The following is a 26,924-nucleotide window of genomic DNA, read 5'->3' as shown; positions in this document are numbered from 1 at the left end:
TTTCCTTCTATTTCCTACCCTTTCCTTTTCTTCCCTTCTACTTCCTTCCCTTCCCTTCCCTTCTACTTCCTTTCCTTTCCTTCTACTTCCTACCCTTTCCTTTTCTTCCCTTTCCTTCTACTTCCTTCCCTTCCCTTTCCTTCTACTTCCTACCCTTTCCCTTCTTTCCCTTCCCTTCTACTTCCTTCCCTTCCCTTTCCTTCTATTTCCTACCCTTTCCTTTTCTTCCCTTCCTTCTACTTCCTTCCCTTCCCTTCCCTTCTACTTCCTTTCCTTTCCTTCTACTTCCTACCCTTTCCTTTTCTTCCCTTTCCTTCTACTTCCTTCCCTTCCCTTTCCTTCTACTTCCTACCCTTTCCCTTCTTTCCCTTCCCTTCTACTTCCTTCCCTTCCCTTTCCTTCTATTTCCTACCCTTTCCTTTTCTTCCCTTTCCTTCTACTTCCTTCCCTTCCCTTTCCTTCTACTTCCTACCCTTTCCCTTCTTTCCCTTCCCTTCTACTTCCTTCCCTTCCCTTTCCTTCTACTTCCTACCCTTTCCTTTTCTTCCCTTCCTTCTACTTCCTTCCCTTCCCTTTCCTTCTATTTCCTACCCTTTCCCTTCTTTCCCTTCCCTTCTACTTCCTTCCCTTCCCTTTCCTTCTACTTCCTTCCCTTCCCTTTCCTTCCCTTTCCTTCTATTTCCTACCCTTTCCTTTTCTTCCCTTCCTTCTACTTCCTTCCCTTCCCTTCTACTTCCTTTCCTTTCCTTCTACTTCCTACCCTTTCCTTTTCTTCCCTTTCCTTCTACTTCCTTCCCTTCCCTTTCCTTCTACTTCCTACCCTTTCCCTTCTTTCCCTTCCCTTCTACTTCCTTCCCTTCCCTTTCCTTCTATTTCCTACCCTTTCCTTTTCTTCCCTTCCTTCTACTTCCTTCCCTTCTACTTCCTTTCCTTTCCTTTTCTTCTACTTCCTTTTCTTCCCTTTCCTTCTACTTCCCTTCCTGCTTCCTTTCCCTTCTGTCTTTCCTTCCCTTTGCTTTCCCTTCCCTCTCCCTCACCCCCCCAACAGCGAATGTTACCCCCCCCCCCCGAGAGGAAGCTTTGCGCTCACCTTCTCCCGGTTTCCTTTGCCAGTTCATGGAGAAAGAAGACGCCGTTAACATCCTGCAGTTCTGGCTGGCGGCGGACAATTTCCAGTCCCAGCTGGCCTCCAAGGAGGGCCAGTATGACGGGCAGGAGGCCCAGAACGATGCCATGATTTTGTACGACAGGTGAGCCTCCTCCTCCACACGTCTCTCTCTCTCTCTCTCTCTCTCTCTCTCTCTCTCTCTCTCTCTCTCTCGCTCTCTCTCTCTCTCTCTCCCCTCCTCCACCCTGCTTTGCCTCCGGCCAGCCCTGGGAAAAGCAGGCTGGGATCCACTCTCCCAGAATCCCCCGATCCCCTTTGGTGGCTGAGGATGGTTTTTCACATTGAACGTGGCGGCATGGCGTTCCCCCCTGGTCGCATGACCAAATTCAGAGGCTTGGCAACAGGCTCGTATTGATGACCGCTTGCAGTGTTCCCGGGGGTCACGTGATCCCCTCTTACCGCCTTCTGGCAACGGATGGAAACTTATCAAGGAGGAGAAGCAACCTAGAACTAAGGAGAAACTTCCTAACAGTGAGGACAGTTAACCAGTGGAACAACCTGCCTCCAGAAGCTGTGAATGCTCCATCACTGGAGGTTTTCAAGAAGAGACTGGACAGCCATTTGTCTGAAATGGTCTAGGGTTTCCTGCCTGAGCAGGGGGTTGGACTAGATGACCTCCAAGGTCCCTTCCACCACCACCACCATCCTCATCGTCATCATTATTATTATTATTAAGCAACCTGCCTCCAGTAGCTGTGGCTGCTCCAACACTGGAGGTTTTTAAGAAGAGACTGGACAGCCATTTGTCTAAAATTGGATAGGGTTTCTTGCCTGAGCAGGGGGTTGGACTAGATGACCTCCAAGGTCCCTTCCAACTTTATTACTACTTCTTCTTGTACTACTACTACTACTACTATGATGATGATGATGTCCATGGGGAAGCCAGATTCACTTAACCACGATGTTATTAACAACTGCTCTGCTTCCCTTGAAACTCACAAGGAAGGTCGTGCAATGGGGCAAACCCCCCCCCCCACTTAGCCACTGTCTCGCTTACCCACTGTCCCGCTTAGCTGGGTTCAGCTGCGGTCCTAAGTCAAGGACCGCCTGTAGTCTCAATGCTAGAGGGTGGGCGTGGGGGGTTGTCACCATTTCTCCCCTCGCCTCCTGACACACTGCCCCCCCCCCCAGAGTGACAACCCTGCAACGAGGGAGTAAAAAAAAACGAAATTGGACGCTGTTTTTCGCCTTCGTGGCCTCAAGCCTGACCGTTCTCTCTCTCTCTCTCTCTCTCTCTCCCCCCCCCAAAAAAAAACCCCAACCAGGTACTTCTCTCTCCAATCCACTCATCCCCTCGGCTTCGATGACTCCGTACGGTTGGAAATTGAGTCCAACATCTGCAGGGAAGGCGGACCACTCCCCAACTGCTTCACCACTCCGCTGAGACAGGCCTGGACCACCATGGAGAAGGTGGGCACCAAGGGAAACGCTCGGAGTTTGAGATTTGGGCCAGGGCTTTTCGCCGCCCCCTGCGCCCCCCCCCCCCCGAGCTTCTTTCCATTTCTGAACGTTTCGTTACCAGACTAGCGAGCTATACGCAGGGGTCTTCAGACCCGGCCAGTTTCGGCCTTTTGGACTTCAACTCCCAGAATCCCTCCCCAGGAGGTTCTTCTCCCTATTCTCCTTAGCTCAGGGGTCTTCCCACTTGGCCCTGTTATGACCTGTGGACTTCGACTCCCAGAATCCCTCAGCCAGCATGCACGCCATAAAAGGGCCAAGTGGGAAGACCCCTGAGCTAAGGAGAATAGGAAGAAGAACATTCTGCTGATGATGATGTTAGCTCAGGGCTCTTCAAACGTGGCCAAATTAAGACTTGTGGACTTTTTAACGCCTGGCTGAGGAATTCTGGGAGTTGAAGTCCACAACTCATAAAAGGGCCAAGTTGGAAGACCCCTGCCTTAGCTTAGGCAACCTTGGCTCTTTTATGACTCATGGACTTCAACTCCCAGAATTCCTAAGCCAGCATGGGGGAAGTATGGCCCCTTCACGACTTGTGGACTTCAACTCCCAGAATTCCTGAGCCAGCATGGGGGATAGTATGGCCCCTTCATGACTTGTGGACTTCAACTCCCAGAATTCTTGAGCTAGCACGGCTCAGCTTGGAAACCTCTCCATTTCTCCTCAGCATGGTTGGCTCAGGAATTCTGGGAGTTGAAGTCCACGAGTCATAAAAGGGCCAAGTTGGAAGACCCCAGCTTGTGGACTTCAACTCCCAGAATTCCTCAGTCAGGCACGCTGGCTGAGGAATTCTGGGAGTTGAAGTCCACGAGTCATAAAAGGGCCAAGTTGGAAGACCCCTGCCTTAGCTTATAAATGTCTTGTGTGATCAGTTGGTCGTGCGTTTGTGTGTTTGTAGCTATCTTGGAATTCTGAGCAGCTGGTTGGTTCTCCTGTTGATTGTCACTTCCAACAAGTCTGGTTTCTTACTTATACATATGCTGGATCTGTATCAATGTGCTTGTTAATTGGTCCTTTGGTTGAATACCAGGCCTCCCAGAATTCCCCAGCCACCATGGTTTAAGAGGGGTGGATTTCCACTCCCAGAATTCCCCAATAGTATGACTTAGGATATACTGGCTGAGGAACGTTGACAGTTAAAATCTATCTGTCTTAAAATTGTCCAGGTTTAGAAACTGTCCTTTATGTATCTGTCACCCTTGGCAGAGAAAGGATTTTTTTTTCTATCACCTGTTAACCAAGGCTGTGTTTAACCAGACATTGCAAAGGTTGATTTCAGGACACACACACCCCTTCCTCTCGAGCCCTGATGATGTTACCTAGCTGGGTCATAAAACGTCTGCCAAAAAAAAAAAGCATCAAGCTGAGAAAACACTAAGGACTCCACGTTTCTCCTCCTCCTTCTCCTCCTTTGCTACGTTTCCTCTTCTCATCCCCTTCACAAACTGCCTTCTAGCCCTAATGATGTTACCTAGCTGGCTCATAAAACATCTGCAAAAAAAACAAGCAAGCTCAGAGTGCGCCCAGGACCCCACAGTTCTCCTCCTCCTCCACAAACCCCACTCCCTTCTGGCACTGAGGATGTTCCCTAGTTGGGTCATGAAACGTCTGCAAGGAAACCTCCCAGCTCAGAGAGCACCAAGGACCCCACAGTCCTCCTCCTCCCCTTCCTCCTCCTCTTCACTCTCTCCTCCTCCTCCTCCTCCATAAACCGCTCCTTCCTTCTAGCACTGATGATGTTCCCTACTTGGGTCATGAAACGTCTGCAAGGAAACCACCCAGCTCAGAGAGCACCAAGGACCCCTCGGTCGTCGTCTTCCTCCTCCTCCACCTCCTCCCCCTTGTCCTCCCCTTCTCCTTCTCTAACACTCTGCCAACTCCACTGCCTTCTAGCCCCAATAATGTTTGTTTGTTTGTTTTTAATCCCATTTATATGCCGCCCTCCTCCGAAGACTCAGGGCGGCTTACAATCTAAGAAGCACAAACCAATGTGCTTAGCAATAGCCTTCATTCTATGTATACGCCTGCTTATTAGGGCTTTCCCCCCCCCCAGCGGCATTTTTACAAAGTCGGCTTATTGCCCCCAACAATCTGGGTCCTCATTTTACCTACCTGGGAAGGATGGAAGGCTGAGTCAACCTTGAGCCTGGTGGGACTCGAACCTGCTCTAATGGCAGGCAGCTGCTGTTACTTAAGGAGGCATCAGCCCACTGCTCCACCAAGGCTCCACCAATTAACAGTCATAAATCACATTCCCCAATTAGCTTGAAGCACGGGGCTTTCTCCCCAGCTCTCCAGCCCGCCAAATCTTTGATCAACTCCGGGGCAATGACCTTGGGTTCCCATGGCTGAGTTATTATTGCTATGACTAGCTGGACTCGGGTCATGAAACGTCTGCCATAAAACAAAACATAACCCAGCCCAGCTCAGAAAGCACCGAGGACGCCACGTTCCACTCCAAGCTACCCCTATTCTCTTCCTCACTTCCACCCTCCTTTTCTCTCCCACCTGGCAGGTGTTCTTACCCAGCTTCCTGTCCAGCAACCTTTATTACAAATACTTGAACGACCTCATCCATTCGGTCCGGGGAGATGAGTTTGCCAGCGGAGGGGGCGGTCTCACCCTGAACGTCCACGGTCTCGGCAACGCTTCCGATCACTATTCCCACACGGGTGCTGTGGACAGCGCGGCGACTTCTCAGGTGCTCGGTTGATGGTTGTTGGTCTCCTTTCCCCCTCCCCCTCCCCAAAGCCCCCGTAAGTCAGGGGTCTTCCAACATGGCCCTTTTATGACTTGTTGAAGTCCCCAAGTCATAAAAGGGCCAAGTTGGAAGACCCCTGCCTTAAAAGTGTCCGTTACAGACTTTGCACCTTTAAGAGGTATGGACTTCAGTTCCCAGAATTCCTGAGCCAGCATGGGCGAACTCTGGCCCCTTCATGACTCGCGGACTTCAACTCCCAGAATTCCTGAGCCAGCATGGGGGAACTTTGGCGCCCTTCGTGACTCGTGGACTTCAACTCCCAGAATTCCTGAGCCAGCATGGGGGAACTCTGGCCCCTTCATGACTTGTGGACTTCAATTCCCAGAATTCCTGAGCCAGCATGGGGGAACTATGGCCCCTTCATGACTTGCGGACTTCAACTCCCAGAATTCCTGAGCCAGCATGGGGGAACTATGGCCCCTTCATAACATGCCTGGCTGAGGAATTCTGGGAGTTGAAGTCCACAAGCCATAAAAGGGCCAGGTTTGAAGACCCCTGTCTTAAAGCATCCTGGCTGAGGAATTCTGGGAGTTGAAGTCCACCAGTCATAAAAGGGCCAGGTTGGAAGACCCCTGCCCTAAGTCTTCCTCTGGGTTCTTTTTCTGCCTCTTCTTAGTAGCTGTGATGGCTTAACTTTGGGTAAGGTCTTCTGGACCAGGGGTCCCCAACCCCCGGTGCATGGACCCGTACCGGGCCGCAGCATGCCAGCAACCGGGCCGCACAAACAAGCAAAGCCCCATCCGTGGGATGCAGGCAGCACACAAAACCACACACTTTCCAGTCCGTGGAAAAACCTCTCTCCACGGAACCGGTCCCCGGTGGTACCCAAAAGGTTGGGGTCCTCTGCTGTGGACTGTTAGTCAGTGAAGCCAGTTAACTGGGAGACAATTCAGCCCAAAAGCCGAGAGTAACAATTGAAATTAGAAAAGATGGCTTTAAAGGTCAACCCAACTTCTCCGGCGCTGCCCATGAGGGAGCATGTTGTGTCTTGTCGTCCGGGGACGATCACAGAGATGTTTCGTTTATATCCATGGATGTTCTCAGCCATCCAGATCGTGGTTGTCCCAAAGGTGCTTTTTTCAGGAGGCAACTGGACTTCCTTGTTTTTCTTTGAAGACGTTTCGCTTCCCCTCCAAGAAGCTTCTTCAGCTCTGAGTGGGATGGTGGGGAATGGAAGGATTTATACTCCTTGCAGACAGCCGGTCGTTTGCATCCTTTTAGAGAGTCGTTGAGGCCATCTGGAGGTTTATCTGTGTCCGCTGGTTTGAAAGAGGGGCCAAAGAGGCCGTCTAGGTCAAAATTGAACAGCCCTCCCTCAACAGAGGGGGAGGGATAGGACGTCATCCATCTCCAGTCTACCACACCGTCCTTTCAGCAGTTGCAAGAAGGCTCCACACCCATTTGCATCACTCAGGTGACCCTGAGGAGGCAGGTAAACCTCCAGAGAAATCCAGACAGACAAAGAGATAGACAGGCAGATTGACAGACAGACAGATTGACAGACAGGTAGGTAGGTAGATATATGTAGAGAGAGATTGACAGGTAGGTAGGTAGATAGATAGATAGATAGATAGATAGATAGACAGACAGACAGACAGACAGACAGACAGACAGACAGATTGGTCTTTTATGAAAAGTTAAGTCCAAATTACAGTTATATGAGGTACTTTTTTGTTGTTTTCTTTTTCCCCCTTCCTCTTCTCATTCTCTGCATCACAATACCCGAACGTTGCATCACAGCCCAGCCTCAAAAAGGCCAGCATAAAAATCCTGAAAAACTTTGACGAAGCAATAATTGTCGATGCTGCCAGCCTGGATCCCGAGTCTCTGTATCAGCGGACCTACGCTGGGTAAGTTTTGGGGTGTGTGTTTTTTTGTTTTTTTTCACGCGGAGTGGGCAGCCGGGCACGAACGCAGCTGGTCCTCCAGCAATCAGAAGAGATCAATTTGCGGGTTGCGAAAACCTAGGATGGGCCTGTTGCTTTTTAAAATGCCCGTCTGGTTTTAACCTGGTATCCGGATGGCCCCTTCCGGTCAAGCACTCTAGAGCCGAGGTTGAGAAAGGGAAGGGAAAGCTGTCGAGAAAGGATTTAGAAGGGAAGGTGAGAAAGAAACTCAAGGCCATCCCATCTTGATCTTCTTCGGCATAAGAACTGACCAATCCTGGGCAGGCTTACAGGGTTGAATTATTCTACCCCGTGACAGTATTAAGTAGTCCTCAACTTCAGGACCACTTGTTTAGCCCCCTCCGTTCAAAGTGACGACAGGGCTGGAAAAAAAGTCACTTAACGCCAGTCCTCGCATTTACGACCATTGGGTTCCCACTTCCTTCAAGCGATGGGCTGTTCAGATTCTCGTTCGGGTCCCTCCTTCGCAGTTTTTTTTCTGCTTCCCCCACGGTCAGCTTTAAATTGCTTGTCAGCTTGTGTGAAGCTCGGAGAACAAGGCTTTCTTCTCCGAAATGGGGGAAAAATAATAGGTCCTCCAAGGAAACAGGTGTGATTTGAGCCTGCGGGGTGGGTGGGGTGGGGTGGGGAACCTGGCCAGTTCCTTTGCCGTAGACCAGCCATCTCGGCTGCAACCCTAAGCCCGACCCCAGAGCTAATAAGCTGCTCTTCCTCCTGCTTCAGGAAGATGTCGTTTGGCCGTGTCAGCGACCTGGGCCAGTTCATTAGAGAATCGGAGCCAGAACCGGACCTCAAGAAGTCCAAAGGTCAGCTGCCTCTTCCTCCTCAAGAGGAGATTCTCCTAAGCCGTAGCAGGTTGAAGAGGGGTGGGCTTCCGCTCCCAGAATTCCCCAGCCAGCATGCTTTAAGAGGGGTGGGCTTCTGTTCCCAGAATTCCCCAGCCAGCCATGCTTTAAGAGGGGTGGGCTTCCACTCCCAGAATTCCCCAGCCAGCGATGCTTTAAGATGGGTGGACCACTCCCAGAATCCCCCAGCCACCTGCTTTAAGAGAGGTGGGCTTCCGCTCCCAGAATTCCCCAGCCAGCCTGCTTTAAGATGGGTGGGCTACCCCTCCCAGGATTCCCCAGCCAGCATGCTTTAAGAGGGGTGGACTTCCTCTCCCAGAATCCCCCAGCCAGCCATGCTTTAAGAGTGGTGGACTTCCACTCCCAGAATCCCCCAGCCAGCCTGCTTTTAGAGGGGTGGACTTCCACTCCCAGAATCCCCCAGCCAGCATGCTTTAAGAGTGGTGGACTTCCACTCCCAGAATTCCCCAGCCAGCCTGCTTTAAGAGGGGTGGACTTCCGCTCCCAGAATCCCCCAGCCAGCATGCTTTAAGAGCGGGGGACTTCCGCTCCCAGAATCCCCCAGCCAGCATGCTTTAAGATGGGTGAACTTCCAGTCCCAGAATTCCTCAGCTAGTCATGTGGACCACATAAACCGGACGTTTCTCAGCCCTTCTCCTTCTCTTCCCAGGGTCCATGTTCTCACAAGCAATGAAGAAATGGGTGCAAGGAAATACAGATGAGGTGAGGCGCGCTCTGCTTACGGAGAAAAATATGACCTGTCTCTGTGGCGCTTTAGAGAGACCCTCCTCTGTGTCTTGGCGTGCAGGCAAACTCTTCGTTTTAGGTCTCCCGCCTGAGCAGGGGGTTGGACTAGAAGAGGACTTTTCAACCCGTGGTAGGCGTACCACTGGTGGCACGTTGGCACCTGGCGGGTGGTACGCGTACGACGGTTGAAAAAGCACTGGGGGGAAAAGTGTAAAAAAGAAAGTGTAAGGGGCGGGAGAAGAGAGGATATAAAAGGAGAAGAGGGGAGAGGATATAAAAGGAGAGGAAAGGATATAAAAGAAGGAGGGGAGAGAAGAGACGATATAAAAGAGAGAAGATATAAAAGAAAAGATGATATAAAAGGAGGGGAGAGAGGATATGAAAGGGGAGGGAAAGGATAAAGGGTGGAGAGGATATAAAAAGGAAGAGAAGATATAAAAGGAGGGGAGAGTGTATAGAAGGGGTGGAACGGAGGATATAAAAGGAGGGAAGAGAAGACGATATAAAAGGGAGAGAGAGGATATAAAAGAAAGAAGACAAGATATAAAAGAAGGAGGGGAGAGAGGATATGAAAGGGGAGGAAAAGGATAAAAGGGGTGGAAAGGATATAAAAGAAGAGAGAGGAGAACATATAAAAGGAGGGGAGAGTGTATAGAAGGGGTGGAACGGAGGATATAAAAGGAGGGGAGAGAAGAGACAATATAAGGAGGGGAGAGAGGATAAAGGGGAGGAAAAGCTTACAAAAGAAGGGCTGGAGAGGAGGATATAAAAAGGAGGGGATATAAAAGAAGGGAAAGAGGATATAAAAGAAGGAGAGGGGAGAGGATATAAAAGGGGAAGAAAAGGATATAAAAGAAAGAAATGAAGATATAAAAAGGAGGGGAGGAAAAGGATAAAAGGGATGGAGAAGATATAAAAGAAGGAGGGGAGAGAGTGTATAAAAGGGGTGGGGAGGAGGATATAAAAGGAGGGGAGAGGATTTAAAAGAAGGAGGGGAGAGGATAAAGGGGAGGAAAAGGTTACAAAAGGGGGTGGAGAGGAGGAGATAAGGCGAGAGGATAGAAAAGGAGGAGTGGAGACGATATAAAAGGAGGGGAGAGAGGATGTAAAAAAAGGGGGTGAGAAGAAAAGATATAAAAAGGAGGAGGGGTGAGAAATGTGTTAAATACGTTTCGCCCCACTTTATGACTTTTCTGGCCACGTTTGTTAAGTGAATCGCTGCAGTTGTTCAGTTAGCAACACCGTTGTTAAAGTGAGCCTGGCTCCCCCTGTTGACTTTGCTGGTCAGAAGGTCGCAAAGGGGGGGGGAATCATGTGAGCCCAGGACAATGCGACCGTCGTACATACGAGTCCCTTGCCGAGGATCCGAATGTAAATCACGTGACTCTGGGGATGCTGCGACGGTCCTAAGTGTGAAAAAAAAAAAGCTCATAAGGCACTTTTTTCAATGTCGTTGTTAACTTCAAGCAGTCACTAAGCAAATTGTTGTAAGCTGAGGATCAGCTGTACCTGTATCACTTTTTTTTTTTTTTTTTTTTTTTTGGTCGTCAAATTTTTGACACCTCGATAGGTGACTGGTGGTCCTGGGATGTTGCCCTATCCCAGGGGTCAGCAACCTGAAACAGTGAAAGAGCCACTCGGAACCGGTTCCCTCACAAAAGGAAAAACTGGGAGCCGCAAAAAATGCGTGTGCATGCGCGTGCATACGCAGAACAGGGTTTGACTGAAGAGTGGAGCCAAGGCGAGATATGCACCTACCCTGCATATTTGAATTGATTGGTTGAACTTTTTTTGGGGGGGGGGACTGCACACGGCAGAGGACTAGGAGCTGCAGGAGACGGCTGAAAGAGCCACATGCAGCTCCGGAGCCGCGGGTTGCAGACCTGTGCCCTATCCTAAAAGTAAGGTCGGCAGTTTGGCGGGTCGAATCCCGAGTGCCGCGGAACAGAGTGAGCGCCTGTTACGCGTCCCAGCTTCTGCCAACCTAGCAGTTCGAAAGCACGTAAAAATGCAGGTAGAAAAATAGGGACACTCCGGTGGGAAGGTAACAGCGTTCCGTGCGCCTTTGGCGTCTAGTCATGCCGGCCACATGACCACGGAGACGTCCTCGGACAAGCGCTGGCTCTTCGGCTTTGAAACGGAGATGAGCACCGGCCCCTAGAGTTGGAAACGACTAGCACGTATGTGCGGGGGAACCTTTACCTTTACCTTATACACTTTATGTACATATCATTTATATACAGTTATAGAATGTTCAATCTTATCAACCACCTTCTTCTAGTAATATGTGAAATCAGCATCCTGTGTGTTTCTGTTGCGACCTTCCTTTCTGTTCCCACCATGAGTAAAACTTATTCCAAATTTTGTAACAATCTGACTGATCTTTAATTTCCAAAGTTAACTTGTCCATTTCTGCGCACGCCCAAATTTTATTTATCACTTCACTCTCGTCCGGTATTTCACTGGTTTTTCCATTCTTATTGAGAATTCAGGTCAGAAATCAAGTACGGTAGCGGCCAAAATTGTGGAAACCTTTTGGGAAAAGTGTGTTTTTTGAGGTTCGATGGCTAATAACACCACTTTTTTTGTTCTTGTTGTTTTGGAGCAGTACCATAGAATTCTATATCAATGGAAAGATAATTTAATCGAGAATGTGATGTAGCAAGGTTTGTTCAATTATCCGTACTGTATTTTATAAAAAGTTGCGGCCAAACAGCCAGAAAAAGGAAGCACAATTTGCTTAGGTTGATATCGGCTAGCTTTCCTTCATCCGATTGTAGCCAATGAGCACGAGCGTTTTAGAGAGCCAGTTCTTGTTTTGGCAGCGAGCCAATCAGATCACGTCGGGATCCGGTTATTGATGTCGAGAGGAGGACATTTGTCAGTGTGTTGTGTGATGGCTATCAAGTCGGTTGGGTTTTTTTGTGTGAGTTCTTTCATTTAGTGAGCTTGTAAAATGTAATAAAATTAAAGCAACGGTGCAAAGAGTTGACCGGTCGCCCAGAAAGCGATGTAAAATAGTATTATTAAGTGAACGAGGCTACCGTTGTAAAGAAATTGGAAGAAAAATGGGTGGAAACTTAAACCAAAGGTGGCATTTCTACGGTACCCTTTTCCTAAAAGGTTTCCACAATTTGGGCCACTGCTGTACAAACCAGAAAAAAAATCCCCAGAATAAAAAAAATAAATGGCTGGGGCGGGGGGGGGAGCTTCTCCGAATACTGACGAGGTAGATTCGTTCCTTAAGTGAGGATTTTACGACCTTTTTTTTTTTTGCCACCGTCGTTATAGGAATCATGTGGTCGTTAAGTTGAACCCAGCTCTCCCCGTTGACTTCTCAGAGGCGAGCTTGGAAGGTCGCAAATTGGGACCCTGAAACACGGCCGCCATCATAAATACAGGCCAGTTGTCCGGCTCTCCCAACGTTGATTACGTGATCGCACAGATGTGACGGTCGCTAAGTGCGAGGACTGGTCGTAAGGGACCGGGTTTTTTTTTCAGCCACTCGGTAACTTGGAACGGACATTAAACAAGCACAATTAGCCCTTGGACTTAGAAGTTTTCGTTTCGAGACCGTTCAGAGTTTCAGGGGCACTAAAAAAAAAAAAAAGCGATTTGACCATTTTTCACACTGACCAACTTTTGCAGCATCCTCCCCACGGTCACGTGATCGAAATTCACCCGCTTAGCAACTGACCTGTACTTACGACGGTCGCCGAGTCCCGAGGTCACGTGGTCTCCTTTCGCGACCTTCCGACAAGCACAAGTCAATAGGAGAAGCCGGATCCACTTAACGATCGGGTTACTAAGCTAACAACTGCAGGGATTCGCTTAAACAATTGCGGCAGGAAAGGTTGTAAAACGGGGCAAAACTCACTTAGCAGCTGTCTCACTTAGCAACAGCAACGTTAGGCTCAGTTGTCGTAAATTGAGGACTAGCTGTACTGGAACATAGAGGTAAGTTATTTGCATAGCGGCCCATCAAATATTGCTTGAAAATACAGTTTGGACCCCGATGATTTTTTGGGGGGAGGGGGGGAGAGACAAGGATCCTGGAGTGTAGTTTTCTTCTGCTCGCTACTCGCCTTCCCAGAATGCCCTGGGCTTGACGGACTTCTTTGGTCTGTCCGTAGGCCCAGGAGGAGATGGCGTGGAAGATAGCCAAAATGATCGTCAACGACGTCATGCAACAGGCACAACCCCCAGAGGAAACTGTCGAAAAGGTGACTAAGGTAATGGCTGGGGGATTCTGGGAGTTGAAGTCCTCGAATTTTAAAGCATGGCTGGCTGGGGGATTCTGGGAGTTGAAGTCCTCGAATTTTAAAGCAGGCTGGCTTGGTAATTCTGAGAGTGGAAGTCCACCCCTCTTAAAGCATGGCTGGCTGGGGGATTCTGGGAGTGGAAGTCCACCCCTCTTAAAGCATGCAGGCAGGGGAATTCTGGGAGTGGAAGTCCACCCATATTACAGCAGGCTGGCTGGGGGATTCTGGGAGTTGAAGTCCTCGAATTTTAAAGCAGGCTGGCTTGGGAATTCTGGGAGTGGAAGTCCACCCCTCTTAAAGCATGCTGGCTGAGGAATTCTGGGAGTGGAAGTCCACCCCTCTTAAAGCATGGCTGGCTGGGGGATTCTGGGAGTGGAAGTCCACCCCTCTTAAAGCATGCAGGCAGGGGAATTCTGGGAGTGGAAGTCCACCCATCTTAAAGCAGGCTGGCTGGGGGATTCTGGAAGTGGAGGTTCACCCCTCTTCAAGCATGGCTGGCTGGAGAATTCTGGGAGTTGAAGCCCACCCATCTTAAAGCATGGCTGACTAGGGAATTCTGGGAGTGGACGTCCACCCATCTTAAAGCATGTCTAGCTGGGGGATTCTGGGAGTGAAAGTCCACAAGTCATGAAGGTGGACACTCCTATGCTACAACATCTCCTTGCATTGGTGCCGCAGGAGACTATCAGCCCCATAACTTCAATTTTGCAACATTTCTGCTCATCACCAAAAACCTCCCCACCACGAACAACGGGTTCAGTTAACGACTGCTGCCTTTGCTTACCAGCCGCCACAGAAAAAGACCGTCAAATCAGACATGGTCACGTGGTGATCCGTTTTACGCCCGTCTCGACTTATGACCAAAATTACAGACTCCATTATGGTCATAAGTTGAGGACTACCTCTAGCTACCCTGTTTTCCCGAAAATTAAGACCTAACTAGAAAATTTAAGCCCTAGCCTGATTTTTCAGGACGCCTGTGATATCAGACCCACCCCCAAAATAAGCCCCAATTAAGATCGTCAGCCAGACGGATGCGTTGGGTACCGTATTTCCCGAATATAAGCCCTAACTGGGAAATAAGCCCTAATGCTTCTTTTGGAGCAAACATTAACATAAGACCCAGTCTCATTTTGGGGGAAATGCGGTAGCCAACTCCCTAAACCAGATTCCAGGCACAATCGGGATCCCGTTGTGAGATCTCAAATGCCAAATACAGCAGAATTCGGTGCAGCTTTTGGTCGGAAATCGTGTGGGTGGCTGCCTGGAATCAGGGGGGTGGTTTTGCAAAAGGGGGTAAGGTCTGCTGGCTACCCCAAAAGGCCCACCGTGGGGGGGGGGGAAAGACTCGGGACTGTTGGATGTTACAAATGGAAGTTTGAGGGGGGGCCCCCCCTTTCTGCTTCTTAACCACCCCCTTTTTTTCCTGTCTTTCTCAGCTATGATCTTTGGGAGCTTCTGCCTATGAAGTGAAACGGAGCGGTTTTCTCTCCCCTTCCCCAAATCCCCCTTTCTCACGACCGCCTCATCAGCACCCCGAACTCTATGCAGCGGGTACATTTACACACACACACCCCTTTCCACTTTATGGACGGGGGGAAAAAAAGCTCGCCTTTCTCTTGTCGAGTCCCCATTGAAGGAAGATTCTCTCCCTCTGGACTACAGTTAGGCACGGAGAGAAAAAAAAATTTACCCCGTAGTTTTCCGAGCTGCAATTTTCTTCTTCTCGTTATTGAAAACTTTTCAAAATAAAATAAAATAAAATCTGCAATCAGAAAGGCTCAGGGCACCTTCAGCCTGTCGGAGAGAGCTTTGCAGCGGAGCCGGGGGAGCAGTCTTCAAACCCTGGAGCTTGTTTTCAAAAGATCCCGGAACGATGAAGTATTCCATAAAACTGGACTCTTGTTCCTTGGGCATTTTGGGTCAGTCGGGGGGGGGGGGGGAAGAGAGGAAATTGGGAACAAGCAATTGTTTGGGGGTTTTTTTTTTAAAAAAAAGAAAATTGACACTTCCACTTTGGGTCCCGTCTGTCTCTTTCCCTTTTTCAAAACGCTGGACTCCACACCTCCGTCTCTGTCGCTCTCACCCTGCAGAACAACATTTCAGCCCTTTGGGAAAATGCCAGAAAAATAAGCAATGAACTTTTTTTGTGTGTGTTTCCTCTTCTTTTTGCAAGCGTCCCCGTTAAGGTGAAACGACGACTTCTAGCCCGGCTCGTAGAAGTGAATTCAGGTTTTTTGCTGAATTGTTCTGGACTCCGGTCTTTTCAACCTCCTTCTCCTTTAATGCAATTTTGGGGGGTTTGATCGCCTTTTCTTCTTCTTTTTTTTTTCTTTCTTTTTTTTTCCTTTTTCCACATAAATCTGAAGCTTCCTCTGATCTCCAGCGCGCTTGCCACGTTTTGCAAGGATTTGGAGTACTTGAGACAAAATCCACTCCGTTGTGTTTTTTTGTTTTTTTCCCCCTTTCTGCTTTCTTTTTTTTTTTATTATTCCTTTGGAGTTTTTTTTGTGGGGGGGGTTTACTTTCTCATTGGCATTTGTTTCCTGAAGACTTGTGCAAAAAAAAAAAGGAAAGAAAGAAAGAAAAAAGGATCCATCGTCCAGAACTACCTTTAGGAAAGTTTTTGATTTGACTCCAGCCCTTTGAAAGTGGAATAGACTTCAAACACACACCCCTTTGCGGTATCGGCTGGAGCGAGACGCCGTCAGAAGCAAAACAAGTTGTCTGTAGGTTTTTTTGGTACTGTGTACCACCTTATTGTCCGAAACCGAAGTATTCCAGTACTTAAAACCATATTTAATTGTGTTTTGATTGAAATATAAAATATATATCTATATATATATATATAAATTAGGCACTTGTGTCCGTTTTCGTTTCGTGTTTCTGCTGCACATCTTTCATCAGGAAAGGGAAGCGGGCTCGTAAACCTTTTGTCTTGACTCGCGGATCGTTCTGCTGCAGGATCCAATCTCGAGTCGATCACCGGGACTAAAGTTTGATTACAAACGAAGGCAAATATGTGTCCCAGGATAATGTTGCAGGATTCAATCTGTGCCGGTCACCGGGACCGGAGGTTTTGCCTTCTGAGTTTTGGAGCTTGTGCTGTAGTGGTATTCTGTGTGTGGTATTTATACGGCGCCTGATGTGTGTGTGGCTTTTTCGTTGTTGGTTGGCTATTAGCACTTAACAATAGCACTTAGGCTTACCCTGCTCAATTAACAGAGGGACAGAATCGAGATCACCTGAAGCGTTAATGCCACTTTACAAGGCCTTAGTAAGGCCGCACTTGGAATACGACCTCCACGATGTAAGAAAGATGTTGAGACTCTGGAAAGAGTGCAGAGAAGAGCAGCAAAGATGATCAGGGGACTGGAGGCTAAAACATACAAGCAACAGTTGCTGAAATTGGGTGTGTCTGGTTTAATGAAGAGAAGGACCAGGGGTGACATGACAGCAGTCTTCCAGTATCTCGGGGGCTGCCCCAAAGAAGAGGCAGTCAAGCTATTCTCCAAAGCGCCCGAAGGCAGGACGAGAAGCAACGGATGGAAACTAATCAAGGAGAGAAACAACCTGGAATTAAGGAGAAACTTCTTGACAGAACAATTAACCAGTGGAACTCCTTGCTTCCAGAAGCGGTGAATGCTCCAGCACTGAAAGCTTTTTAGAAGAGGCTGGGCAGCCACTTGTGTGAGATGGTATAGGGTTTCCTGCCTGAGTAGGGGGTTGGACTAGATGACCTCCAAGGTCCCTTCCAACTCTAGAATAATAAATTGGAAGGGACCTTGGAGGTCATCTAGTCCAACCCCCTGCTCACGCAGGATTATTATTATTATCAATCATCACACAGATGTTCAGACTGGATTTGGCATTTTTGTCTACCTATCGAGTCCTTCCCAGATGTGGATGTTTGAATTGCTGGTATTGCAGATCTCGTTGCAGGATGGAAGCAATTCCTAGTAAGGCCGCCTTTTGCAATTGACTAATGGCGAATTTGTCAGTGCCGATGAGGGTGCCCAAGTGGTGCTCCAGATGTTTTGGGATTGCACCCAAGGCGCCTATTACTTGCAATCCCAAAACAACCGGAGGACCAATTGGACACCATTGGCATTGACAAATTCGCCATCAGTCAATTGCAAAAGGCGGTATTATTATTATTATTAAACAGGTAAAGGTAAAGGTTCTCCCGCACATGCGTACTAGTCGTTTCCGACTCTAGGGGCCGGTGCTCATCTCCGTTTCAAAGCCGAAGAGCCAGCGCTTGTCTTAGGACGTCTCCGTGGTCATGTGGCCGGCATGACTAGACGCCAAAGGCGCACGGAATGCTGTTACCTTCCCACCGTAGTGGTCCCTATTTTTCTACTTGCATTTTTCACGTGCTTTCGAACTGCTAGGTTGGCAGAAGCTGGGACACGTAACAGGCGCTCACTGTGCTACGCGGCACTCGGGGTTCGACCCTCCAAACTGCCGACCTTCTGATCGACAAGCTCAGCATCCTAACCCACTGAGCCACCGCGTCCCTATTATCCAACAGGAGCCCCAAAGCTTGGAAGAATAAACCTCTAGTCCCGGTGACCAACTCAGGTTGGATCCCACAACATTATGCTGGGACACCTATAGTAGCCTTCATTCTTGCTCATTCTTCTTTGCAGAGGAGAAGAAGAGGGAAGTGGCTCTCTGCCAGTTGTGGGGAGATGCAATTCTGATTCCCAAGTGCCAAACTGGAGGAAGTGGCAGCCCTACCAACCAACCACTTCCTCTGACCAATATAATGCAGGTAGACCACATTTGCGAGTGGAACTTCCATTGCTAAGCAAAGTAGTATTAAACGAATCGCGGCTGGTTTTGCAACCTTTTATTATTTTTTGCCACATCCTTAAGCTGAGTCACTGCTCTTAAGTGGCTCACACGGTCATTAAGCAGATCCGGCGTCCCGCATTAGCTTTGCTTGTCAGAAAGTGCCCTGGGAAGTTGGCAAAACGGCCACCAGGTGATCCTGGGAAGCAGCCAGTGTTGTAAATTCACGTTCCTATAAAGGCCTGAGTTTCGATCACGTGACTGCAGGGACGCAGCAACCGTGGTAAGTGCGAGGACTAGACTTTTTAGTTCCATTTAGTAACTTTGACCAGTCACTAAAGAAAATGGTTGTAAGTTGGGGACTACCTTTTATCAGATTTTATCCCTTTCTTTGGGCCAAGGGGAGAAACACAATCCAGTTCCCATGCAACATGGGCCTGTCGTTTTGTGTCACAAGGACACAACGCCTGAGCCAAGGTGCTTTTTTTCCAAGAGGCGACTGGACTTTCTTTGTTTTCCTTTGAAGATGTTTTGCTTCTCATTCCAGAAGCTTCTTCTGCTCTGACAGGATGGTGGGGAATGGAAGGATTTAGACTACTTGCAGACAGCCGGTCGTTTGCCTTCTTCTACAGCACAGGTGTCGAATTAGCTGCGTCAGGTGACGCGTCGCGACTTGTTTCCGCATTGCCGGAGCTGGGGCGGGTGTGACCTTTGTAGGATGCAACTGGACCCCTGGCCGGCAGTTTGGCACCCCTCTTTTAGAGAGTCGTTGAGGCCACTTGGAGGTTTGTCTGTGTCCTCGGGGTCACCTGAGTGGTGCAAATGGGTGTGGAGACTTCTTGGCTGCAGGATGTTTTCTGCCCTGGGTCCCTTTCCTGTTGGAGATGGGCACGCAGGCTGTTGGAGGTGAGTCTGTGTTGTCTGCACATTTGCATTACTCAGGTGACCCTGAGGAGACAAAACTCCAAATGGCGTCAATGATTCAAAGAATGCAAATGACCAGGAACCATTTGTGCATCAGTTGGAGATGCAGACAACACAGAGTCATCCCCAACAGCCTGTGTGCCCGTCTCCAACAGGGAAGGGACCCAGGGCAGAAAACATCCTGCAGCCAAGAGGGCTCCACCCCCATTTGCACCATTCATGTGACCCTGAGGACACAGACAAACTTCCAAGTGGCCTCAACGACTCTCCAAAAGAAGGCAAAGGACCGGCTGTCTGCAAGGAGTATAAATCCTTCCGTTCCCCACCATCCAGTCAGAGCTGAAGAAGCTTCTGGGAGGAGAAGCGAAACACCTTCAGAGGAAAACCAAGAAAGTCCAGTTGCCTCCTGAAAAAAAAGCACCTTTGGGACAACCTGGAGGATGGAGAATCTCCATAGACACACATGGCTTGAGTGTGCACATCACAAGCCAACTGTAAACCAGTCTTCTGTTTATAAGCCATGGTTTAGGTCTCCCTCGCCAACGCTTGAGCTTTTTCAGCACTTTCTAATTGCCTTGTAAACGAGAGGCCAACGGGTCACTTGGTTCCACCAAGCAGCCTTTGTTCAACATTCTCACTAGCCTAACTCCACACATTTTTTCTGATGGCTTCTAATGCATTTCCTAGGAACAGAATCCTTGACTTCCGACCGTTTTAATGATGGCCTGGAATTACGAGAGCGTCAGAGACTGGCCCCAACCTGATCCCTAGTCTTGGGAACATAGCTCAAGATAGCAAAACGAACAAACTCCATGGGAATTCCAGCAACGGAAGTTTTATTTAAAAAGAAGGATTTGCAAAGGCTTGATGAGCTGAAACATGTAGGAGTCCAGCCACAACTTAAAGAGCTGTTTGACACATTTTTATATGCTACCCCCGACGCAGATTTCCCCCTCCCCTATCGAACTCAACACCCCTTCCCTAATATCCGATAAACTATCCGGACCGCCTAAAACCACTGTCCCTCCCTTGTTCCAGGAAGCCCCTTTGTGCACATCCTATCTATCACCAACTAATTTTCTGTTAACAAAGCTTAGCTTCTATAGTTATTTCTATATTTCCTTTTTTTTAAAAAATTCCATTTATATCCCGCCCTTCTCCAAAGACTCAGGGCGGCTTACAAGCTTAGCAGTAGCCTTCATTCTATGTATATGCCTGCTTATTAGGGCTTTCACACACACACCCCAAGCGGCATTATTACAAAGTCAGCTTAATTGCCCCCAACAATCTGGGTCCTCGTTTGACCTACCTGGGAAGGATGGAAGGCTGAGTCAACCTTGAGCCTGGTGGGACTCGAACCTGCACTAATTGCAGGCAGCTGGTGTTACTTAAGGAGGCATTAGCCCACTGCTCCACCAAGGCTGCTCCACTCTTAGCAGTTTCAGTTAGCCAGCAACTTCTGCTTTTCTTATTTGTATATAGCAGTGATGGCGAACCTTTTACAGACCGAGTGTCCAAACTGCAACCCAAAACCCACTTATGTATCGTCGAATGCCAGGTGGGCGTGGTCCATTGTGTGGGTGTGGCCAATTCCATGGGTGTGGCCCACTGGTGGGCGTGGCTACGGTGGTAACGGCAGACTGGGTGGGACTAAAAAGTTCAATCAGTTCCAACTTTGCGAGAACTTTTTTTTCCCCCGCGAGAAGTTGAAATTGATTGATTGATTGAAATTTATTTTATTTTTTTTTTGCACATGGCGGCGGAGGCCTAAAGCAAAAAGGTTTTATAAACCCCAGCTGAAGGCCTAGGACTGGGTCGACGGCACGCATGCCCAGAGAGAGGGCTCTGCGTGCCACCCGTGGCACGCGTGCCATAGGTTCGCCATCACGGCTATATAGTTTACTTATCTGACTTTATTACCTTCAGGTGGCTTCTTCTATAGACCTTTAGACTCATTAGAAATTTCTGAATAATAATCTACTCCTTTCACTAGGAAAGAACGACCCTTGACTCCATGGGTGTTAGAGAAAAGATGCTTTTACGAGAGATGCGGAGCGGAGCGTGAGCGAGGCAAGCTCTGAAGAAAAACGGGGTGAAAATCATATATCGAAAGTGTTATGTATCCAGGTGAAGAGAACACATACGCACTTACATGGCAGTCACCACCAGGGGGCGTTGAACTGTAACTGTTTTGGCGGGAACCCAGTTTCGGCGGGAAACAGAGGTTCAAACGGATTGGCCGGCTGCTCACCTGGCCAGGTATAAAAGGAGGGCAGGTAACCCCTATACCACAGTACAGTCACTTCCACCTAATAAAGATCTGCCATGCTGTACTCATCGTCTCGGCGTCCTTCCTTCTCTCCAGAACCCACTACGCAACCGAAAGCAATCCCCAAAGTCTCCAATCCCTCCTCTCTGGGAGAGCAGTCCAGTCAGGTCCCATTCCGATGTTTTGGGAACGTGGTGCCTCCAACGCCAAAGCAGACTCCTTTCTCAGGGCCGGTGTCCCTGAAAAGAAAGAAGACGACTCGTCTTAGCACCTCTGCTTCCTGTCAACTATCCATACTCTCCAATTTCCCACAAGATTCCTTCACACACTCTTCCCCTCCCAAATGTCCCCCCCCTCCAAATCTCAGGCTATTGCTATAAGATAGGCAGCTGACAGCCTCGGAAAGAAAAACAGAGCAACAGAGTTAAAAGGGAGCTTGGAGGTCTTCTAGTCCAACCCCCTGCTCAGGCAGGAGACCCTATATCATTTCAGACAAAAGGCTGTCCAATCTCTTCTTAGAACCCTCCAGTGTTGGAGCAGCCACAACTTCTGGAGGCAGGTTGTTCCACTGGTTAATTGTTCTCACTGTCTGTGCATTAAGGATTCACCTGTGGAGATGGTCACCAGCATCAAATTCCTGGGTGTGCAGCTAACGAGTGGGATAGCTTGGTCGGTCAACAGCGTGAAACTGGTGAAGCAGGCACAGCGGCGCCTGTATTTTCTCCGTCGCATGAGAAAAAGCACATCTTCCTTCCCCTGTTCTGACCACTTTCTACAAGGGGACAATCGAGAGCATCCGTCGTACAGCATCACAGTCTGGTTTGGAAGCATCCCTGCTTCAGACAGGAAGGTGGTGTAGAGAGTGGTGAGGACAGCAGAAAAGATCATTGGCAGTTCCCTCCCTCCCATCCAGGACATGGCACAGAAGCGTTGCTTGAGCAGGGTCCGCAAGATTGTCTGGGACACGACACACCCTCTTCACAACCTGTTTTCCTTGTTCCCTTCTGGGAGGGGGGGGGGCTCCGTGGTATCCGAAGCATAACATCCAGATTCAGCCACAGTTTCATTCCACACAGCATTAACCTTGTGAACTCTCAAGCTTCCTCCTTCCATTGTATATTCAAGATGGACAGTGTTTAATATTCATATGTTATGTATATGTAGGGTCTATACATATGTTGTATATAGTATGCATATGTTGTATATAGTATGTTTAGGTGTGTGTCATGTATGTGTTCACTTTGAGAAGGGGCAACTAAATTTCATTTTTGATCTGCCCACAGTAAAAAATGACAAGGAAGGTTATCCTATCCTATCCTATCCTATCCTATCCTATCCTATCCTATCCTATCCTATCCTATCCTATCCTATCCTATCCTATTATCAGTTTTCATCCATTGCTTCTTGTCCTGCCCTCGGGCTTTGGAGAATAGGTTGAGACAGACAGACAGACACACAGACACACACACACACACACACACACACACACAGAGTCTTATTTATGGCAGCTACAGGTTTCTGCAAAAATCCAGGAAATAGGAGGACCAGGAGGTAAAAACAGGAAAGAAGGGATTGCAAAAAAGAAAGAAAGAAAGAGAAAGAAAGAAAGAAAGAAAGAAAGAAAGAAAGAAAGAAGAAAGAAAGAGAGAGAGAGAGAGAAAGAAAGAAAGAAAGAAAGAAAGAAAGAAAGAAAGAAAGAAAGAAAGAAAGAAAGAAAGAAAGAAAGAAAGAAAGAAAGAAAGTGTGAGATGGCCTCACGAGATCGATGGTTCGTTAAGGTGCTTCCAAGTAAAAGGCAGCACGCATGGCTGGCACAAAAACATAGAAAGAAAGAAAGAAAGAAAGAAAGAAAGAAAGAAAGAAAGAAAGAAAGAAAGAAAGAAAGAAAGAAAGAAAGAAAGAAAGAAAGAAAGAAAGAAAGAAAGAAAGAAAGAAAGAAAGAAAGATCTGCCAGCACAGGCAGGGCGAGTGGTGTCAACTCTCATACCGTTTAGAGAAGTTTTCCCAACTTCTGGCGGAAGATCCCCGCTTCCTCCAGCAGGTGGCAGCCGAGTCAGGACTGTGCCCGGCGCGGAGTAATGACGTCAGTCTCCTTTCCCACGTGGAGGCTACTTTGAAGCAGAGGCGTCCGGCTCCAGGTTTGGGGTGTTGTTGTTTTTTTTGCAAAAATTGGGAGGGGGAGGTAAGAAAGCGCCCCATATTTTGGGAGGAGCGGTGGAGATAGGCGGCCCTGGGGGTGGGAGCAGAGAAGGAGCAACCATCCCAAGGAATAACAGAATAGCAAGACTTGGAGGGGACCTTAGAGGTCTTCTAGTCTGACCCCCACACACACACATACACACTCAGGGTTCCCCCTACCTCTCATTCTCATCATGGTTGTGCTTGGTTGCCCAGTCAGTCAGACGTTCAGACTGGATTTGGCATTTTTCTCCACCTATGGAGTCCTTCCCAAGGACCCGGGATAGGCAGATGTGGATGCTTGGTGGTGTTTAGAGGTATTGTTGAAGGATGTAAGCTGTTCCCAATCAAGCTGCCTTTTGAAATTGACTGCTGGAGAATTTGTCAATGCCGATGGTGTTTTCAGGGGTGCTCCAGATGATTGGCTTATTGTGGTTCTTTGCATAGTCAGGCAGATGTTCAGATTGGATTTGGCATTTTTATCCACCCATGGCAGGGGTAGACAACCTCGGCTCTTTTATGAGTCATGGACTTCAACTCCCAGAATTCCTGAGTCAGCTGACTCAGGAATTCTGGGAGTGGAAGTCCATGATTCATAAAAGAGCCCACGTTGCCTACCCCTGACCTATGGCAAGGGTCTTACAACTTGGCCCTTTGATGACTTGTGGACTTCAACTCCCAGAATTCGTCAGCCAGGATGCTTTAAGACAGGGGTCTTCCAACTTGGCCCTTTTATGATTTGTGGACTTCAACTCCCAGAATTCCTCAGCCAGGCGTGCCTGCTGAGGAATTCTGGGAGTTGAAGTCCACAAGTCCTAAAAGGGCCAAGTTGGAAGACCCCTGACTTATGGAATCATTCCCAAGGACCTGGGATAGGCAGATGTTATTGTTTAATAGTATAGGTCCGGTTGCAGAATTATTCCAAGTTAAGCTGCCTTTTGCAATTGACGGAGGGTAATTTGTTATTATGAGGACGGTGCATTGCATAGTCTGCCAGATGTTCAGAACTGGATTTGGCGTTTTAGTCCCCCTATCAAGACCTTCCCAAGGACCAGGGATAGGCAGATGTGGGTGTTTATGGTGTCCCGTGGTGGGATGGAAGCTATTCCAAGTAAAACAAGTATAATAGTAAATACAAAATACAGAAGCTAACCTGCTCTGGGATTTTAGAGTTCCAACAGACAGGCACCTACCACATAACACCTCAGACTTAACAATTGTCAATAATAATAATAATAATAATAATAATAAGTATAGAGGCGTTTGCCAAAATTGTGCATGTCCCCCCCCCCCCCCGAATTCACAAACTCATCCAGTAAGAGGGAGGCCTCATTTGGAATATTACATCCGGTTCTGGTTAGCGTGATATAAAAAAGATGTTGACACTCTAAAAAGAGTGCAGAGAAGAGCAACAAAGATGATCAGGAGACTATAGACTACATGAACGGTTGCTGGAATTGGTATGTCTAGTTTAATGAAGAGAAGGGTGAGGGGGGACATGATAGCAGTCTTCCAATCTCTCAGTGGCTGCCCCAAAGAAGAGGGAGTCAAGCTCTTCTCCAAAGCACCTGAAGGCAGGTGAAGAAGCAACGGATGGAAATTCATCAAGGAGAGAAGCAACCTGGAACTAAGGAGAAACTTCCTGACAATGAGAACAATTAATTGACCAGTGGAACAACCTGCCTCCAGAAGTTGTGGGTGCTCCAACCCAGGAGGTTTTTAAGAAGAGTTTGGACAACTGTTTGTCTGAAATGGTAGAGGGTTTCCTGCCTGGGTAGGGGGTTGGACTAGAAGACCTCTAAGGTCCCTTCCAACCCTGTTATTCTGTTAAGGACTAGGGGAGACATGATAGCAGTCTTCCAAGTATCTCAGGGGCTGCCCCAAAGGAGAAGGAGTCAAGCTATTCTCCAAAGCACCTGAAGGCAGGACAAGAAGCAACGGATGGAAACTAATCAAGGAGAGAAGCAACCTAGAGAACTAAGGAGAAACTTCCCGGCAGTGAGAACAATTAACCAGTGGAACCGCTTGCCTCTAGAAATTGTGGGTGTTTCATCCCTGGGAGCTTTTAAGAAGAGACTGAGCAGCCGTTTGCCTGAAAGGGTAGAGGGTTTCCTGCCTGAGCAGGGGGTTGGACTAGATGACCTCCGAGGTCCCTTCCAACTCTGTTATTCTGCGCCCTACTTTCATCGTCGGTTGAAAATCAAGTTAAGAGCAGTGCCCGTTTTTAAAAGGCCTTATTGCCTCCGTCTTGACGTTTTACGCACACGCACACACACACACACACACACGCACACACACGGGCCCTTCGGATCTCTCCGATGTCATCCTTGTAAGCTGATGCTCTAAGGAACCAATTCATTAGATACAGGAGAGTAGATCTCTCTCCGGTTTCCGCTCCCGAGGGGCTGACGAGACCTTTCTGCACAACTGTGATGGGGAAGGGTGTGTGTGTGGCTTTTTGAGGAGCCGGGACAACGAAAAGGGGCGGGGGGGGGCTTGGAGGGCGTTGCAGGTGCTCGGTGGAGGCCATTTTGTTTTGATTGTCTCCCCTCCTGCTTTCCAGGCCAGAGAGCCAAGAGCTGCGCCATGACGGCGGATGTGGAACGCCTCCTGATCCAGTTCAAAGATGAAGCCGGGCAGGTCCTGGGGGCCCCCTTTGACGTCCCCGCGGATATCACCCCGGAAAAGCTCCAGTTGGTTTGCAATACTCTCTTGGAGAAGGTACCACGGAGGGGAGGGGGCCCTTCCTTTCTTCCTCCTCCTCCTCTCCCTCCCAACTTTCCCTCCTCCGTTCTTCGTTTGTCCTTCCTTCCTTTTCTTCCCCTTCCCCTCCGTCCTCCCTTCCTCTCTTTCCTCTTCCTTTTTCTCCTTCCCCTGCCTCTCTTTCCTCCCTCCCTCCTCTCTCCTTCTCTCCTCCTCCTCTCCTTCCCCTTCCTCTCCTTCTTCCTTCCTCCCTCCCTCCCTCCTCCTCCTCCTCTCTTTCCTCTTCCTCCTTCCCTTCTCCTTCCTATTTCTTCTCTTTCTCCTTCCCCTGCCTCTCTTTCCTCCCTCCCTCCTTTCTCTCTCCTCCTCTTCTTCCTCCCCTTCCTCTCCTTCCTTCCTCCTCCTCTTCCTCCCCTTCCTTTCCTTCTTCCTTCCTCCCTCCCTCCCCCTCTCTTTCCTCTTCCTCCTCCCCTTCCTTTCTTCTCTTTCTCCTTCCCTCCTCTCACCTCTCTCCTCCTCCTCCTGTTCTTCCCCTTCCTCCTCCTCCCTCCCTCCCTCTCTTCTCTCTTTCTCTTCCTTCCTTCCTTCCTCCTCCTCCTCCTCCTCCTTCCTCTTTCTTTCTGCTCCTCCTTATTCCCCTCCCTCCCTCCCTCCCTCCCTCCCTTCCTTCCTTCCTTCCTTCCTTCCTTCCTATCGATCCATCCTACATTCCAGGCCTGTCTTCCTTCCTTCCTTCCTTCCTTCCTTCCTTCCTTCCTTCCTTCCTTCCTTCCTTCCTTCCTTCTTTCCTTCCTTCCTTCCTTCCTTCCTTCCTATCCATCCATCCATCCTAAATTCCAGGCCTGTCTTCCTTCCTTCCTTCCTATCCATCCATCCTAAATTACAGGCCTTCCTTCCTTCCTTCC

The 26,924-nt window shown here is 48.7% G+C and overlaps 2 protein-coding genes across 5 annotated transcripts in view; both read left to right on the top strand.

Annotated features, from left to right (window-relative positions):
• The window catches only part of AKAP10 (A-kinase anchoring protein 10), a 58,014-nt gene extending 42,010 nt beyond the window's left edge, over positions 1–16,004 (top strand). The window contains exons 9-16 of one of the 3 annotated variants that reach the window (XM_083379723.1): positions 1,114–1,250; positions 2,434–2,578; positions 5,142–5,327; positions 7,128–7,237; positions 8,018–8,100; positions 8,810–8,862; positions 13,020–13,118; positions 14,588–16,004. In XM_083379723.1, the coding sequence (XP_083235849.1) occupies positions 1,114–1,250; positions 2,434–2,578; positions 5,142–5,327; positions 7,128–7,237; positions 8,018–8,100; positions 8,810–8,862; positions 13,020–13,118; positions 14,588–14,593 (819 nt within the window). In that variant the 3' untranslated portion in view covers positions 14,594–16,004. Of the gene's footprint in view, positions 1–1,113; positions 1,251–2,433; positions 2,579–5,141; positions 5,328–7,127; positions 7,238–8,017; positions 8,101–8,809; positions 9,291–9,480; positions 9,545–13,019; positions 13,119–14,587 lie in introns of those variants that run through there. The other 2 variants (XR_014494461.1, XR_014494462.1) reach the window with 2 other exon arrangements.
• A 7,074-nt stretch (positions 16,005–23,078) lies between these two features.
• NLE1 (notchless homolog 1) overlaps positions 23,079–26,924 on the top strand; it is a 31,066-nt gene continuing 27,220 nt past the window's right edge. For both annotated transcript variants that reach the window (XM_083379787.1, XM_083379786.1), the window contains exons 1-2: positions 23,079–23,276; positions 25,880–26,037. In XM_083379787.1, coding sequence (XP_083235913.1) covers positions 25,943–26,037 — 95 coding nt within the window. In that variant the 5' untranslated portion in view covers positions 23,079–23,276; positions 25,880–25,942. The remainder of the gene's footprint in view (positions 23,277–25,879; positions 26,038–26,924) is intronic.

Source organism: Vipera ursinii (genome assembly GCF_947247035.1).
Source record: "Vipera ursinii genome assembly, chromosome: 1".
NCBI lineage: Eukaryota > Metazoa > Chordata > Lepidosauria > Squamata > Viperidae > Vipera > Vipera ursinii.
The sequence above is the reverse complement of the archived record's forward strand: the minus strand, read 5'-3'. Positions and strand labels throughout refer to the sequence as shown.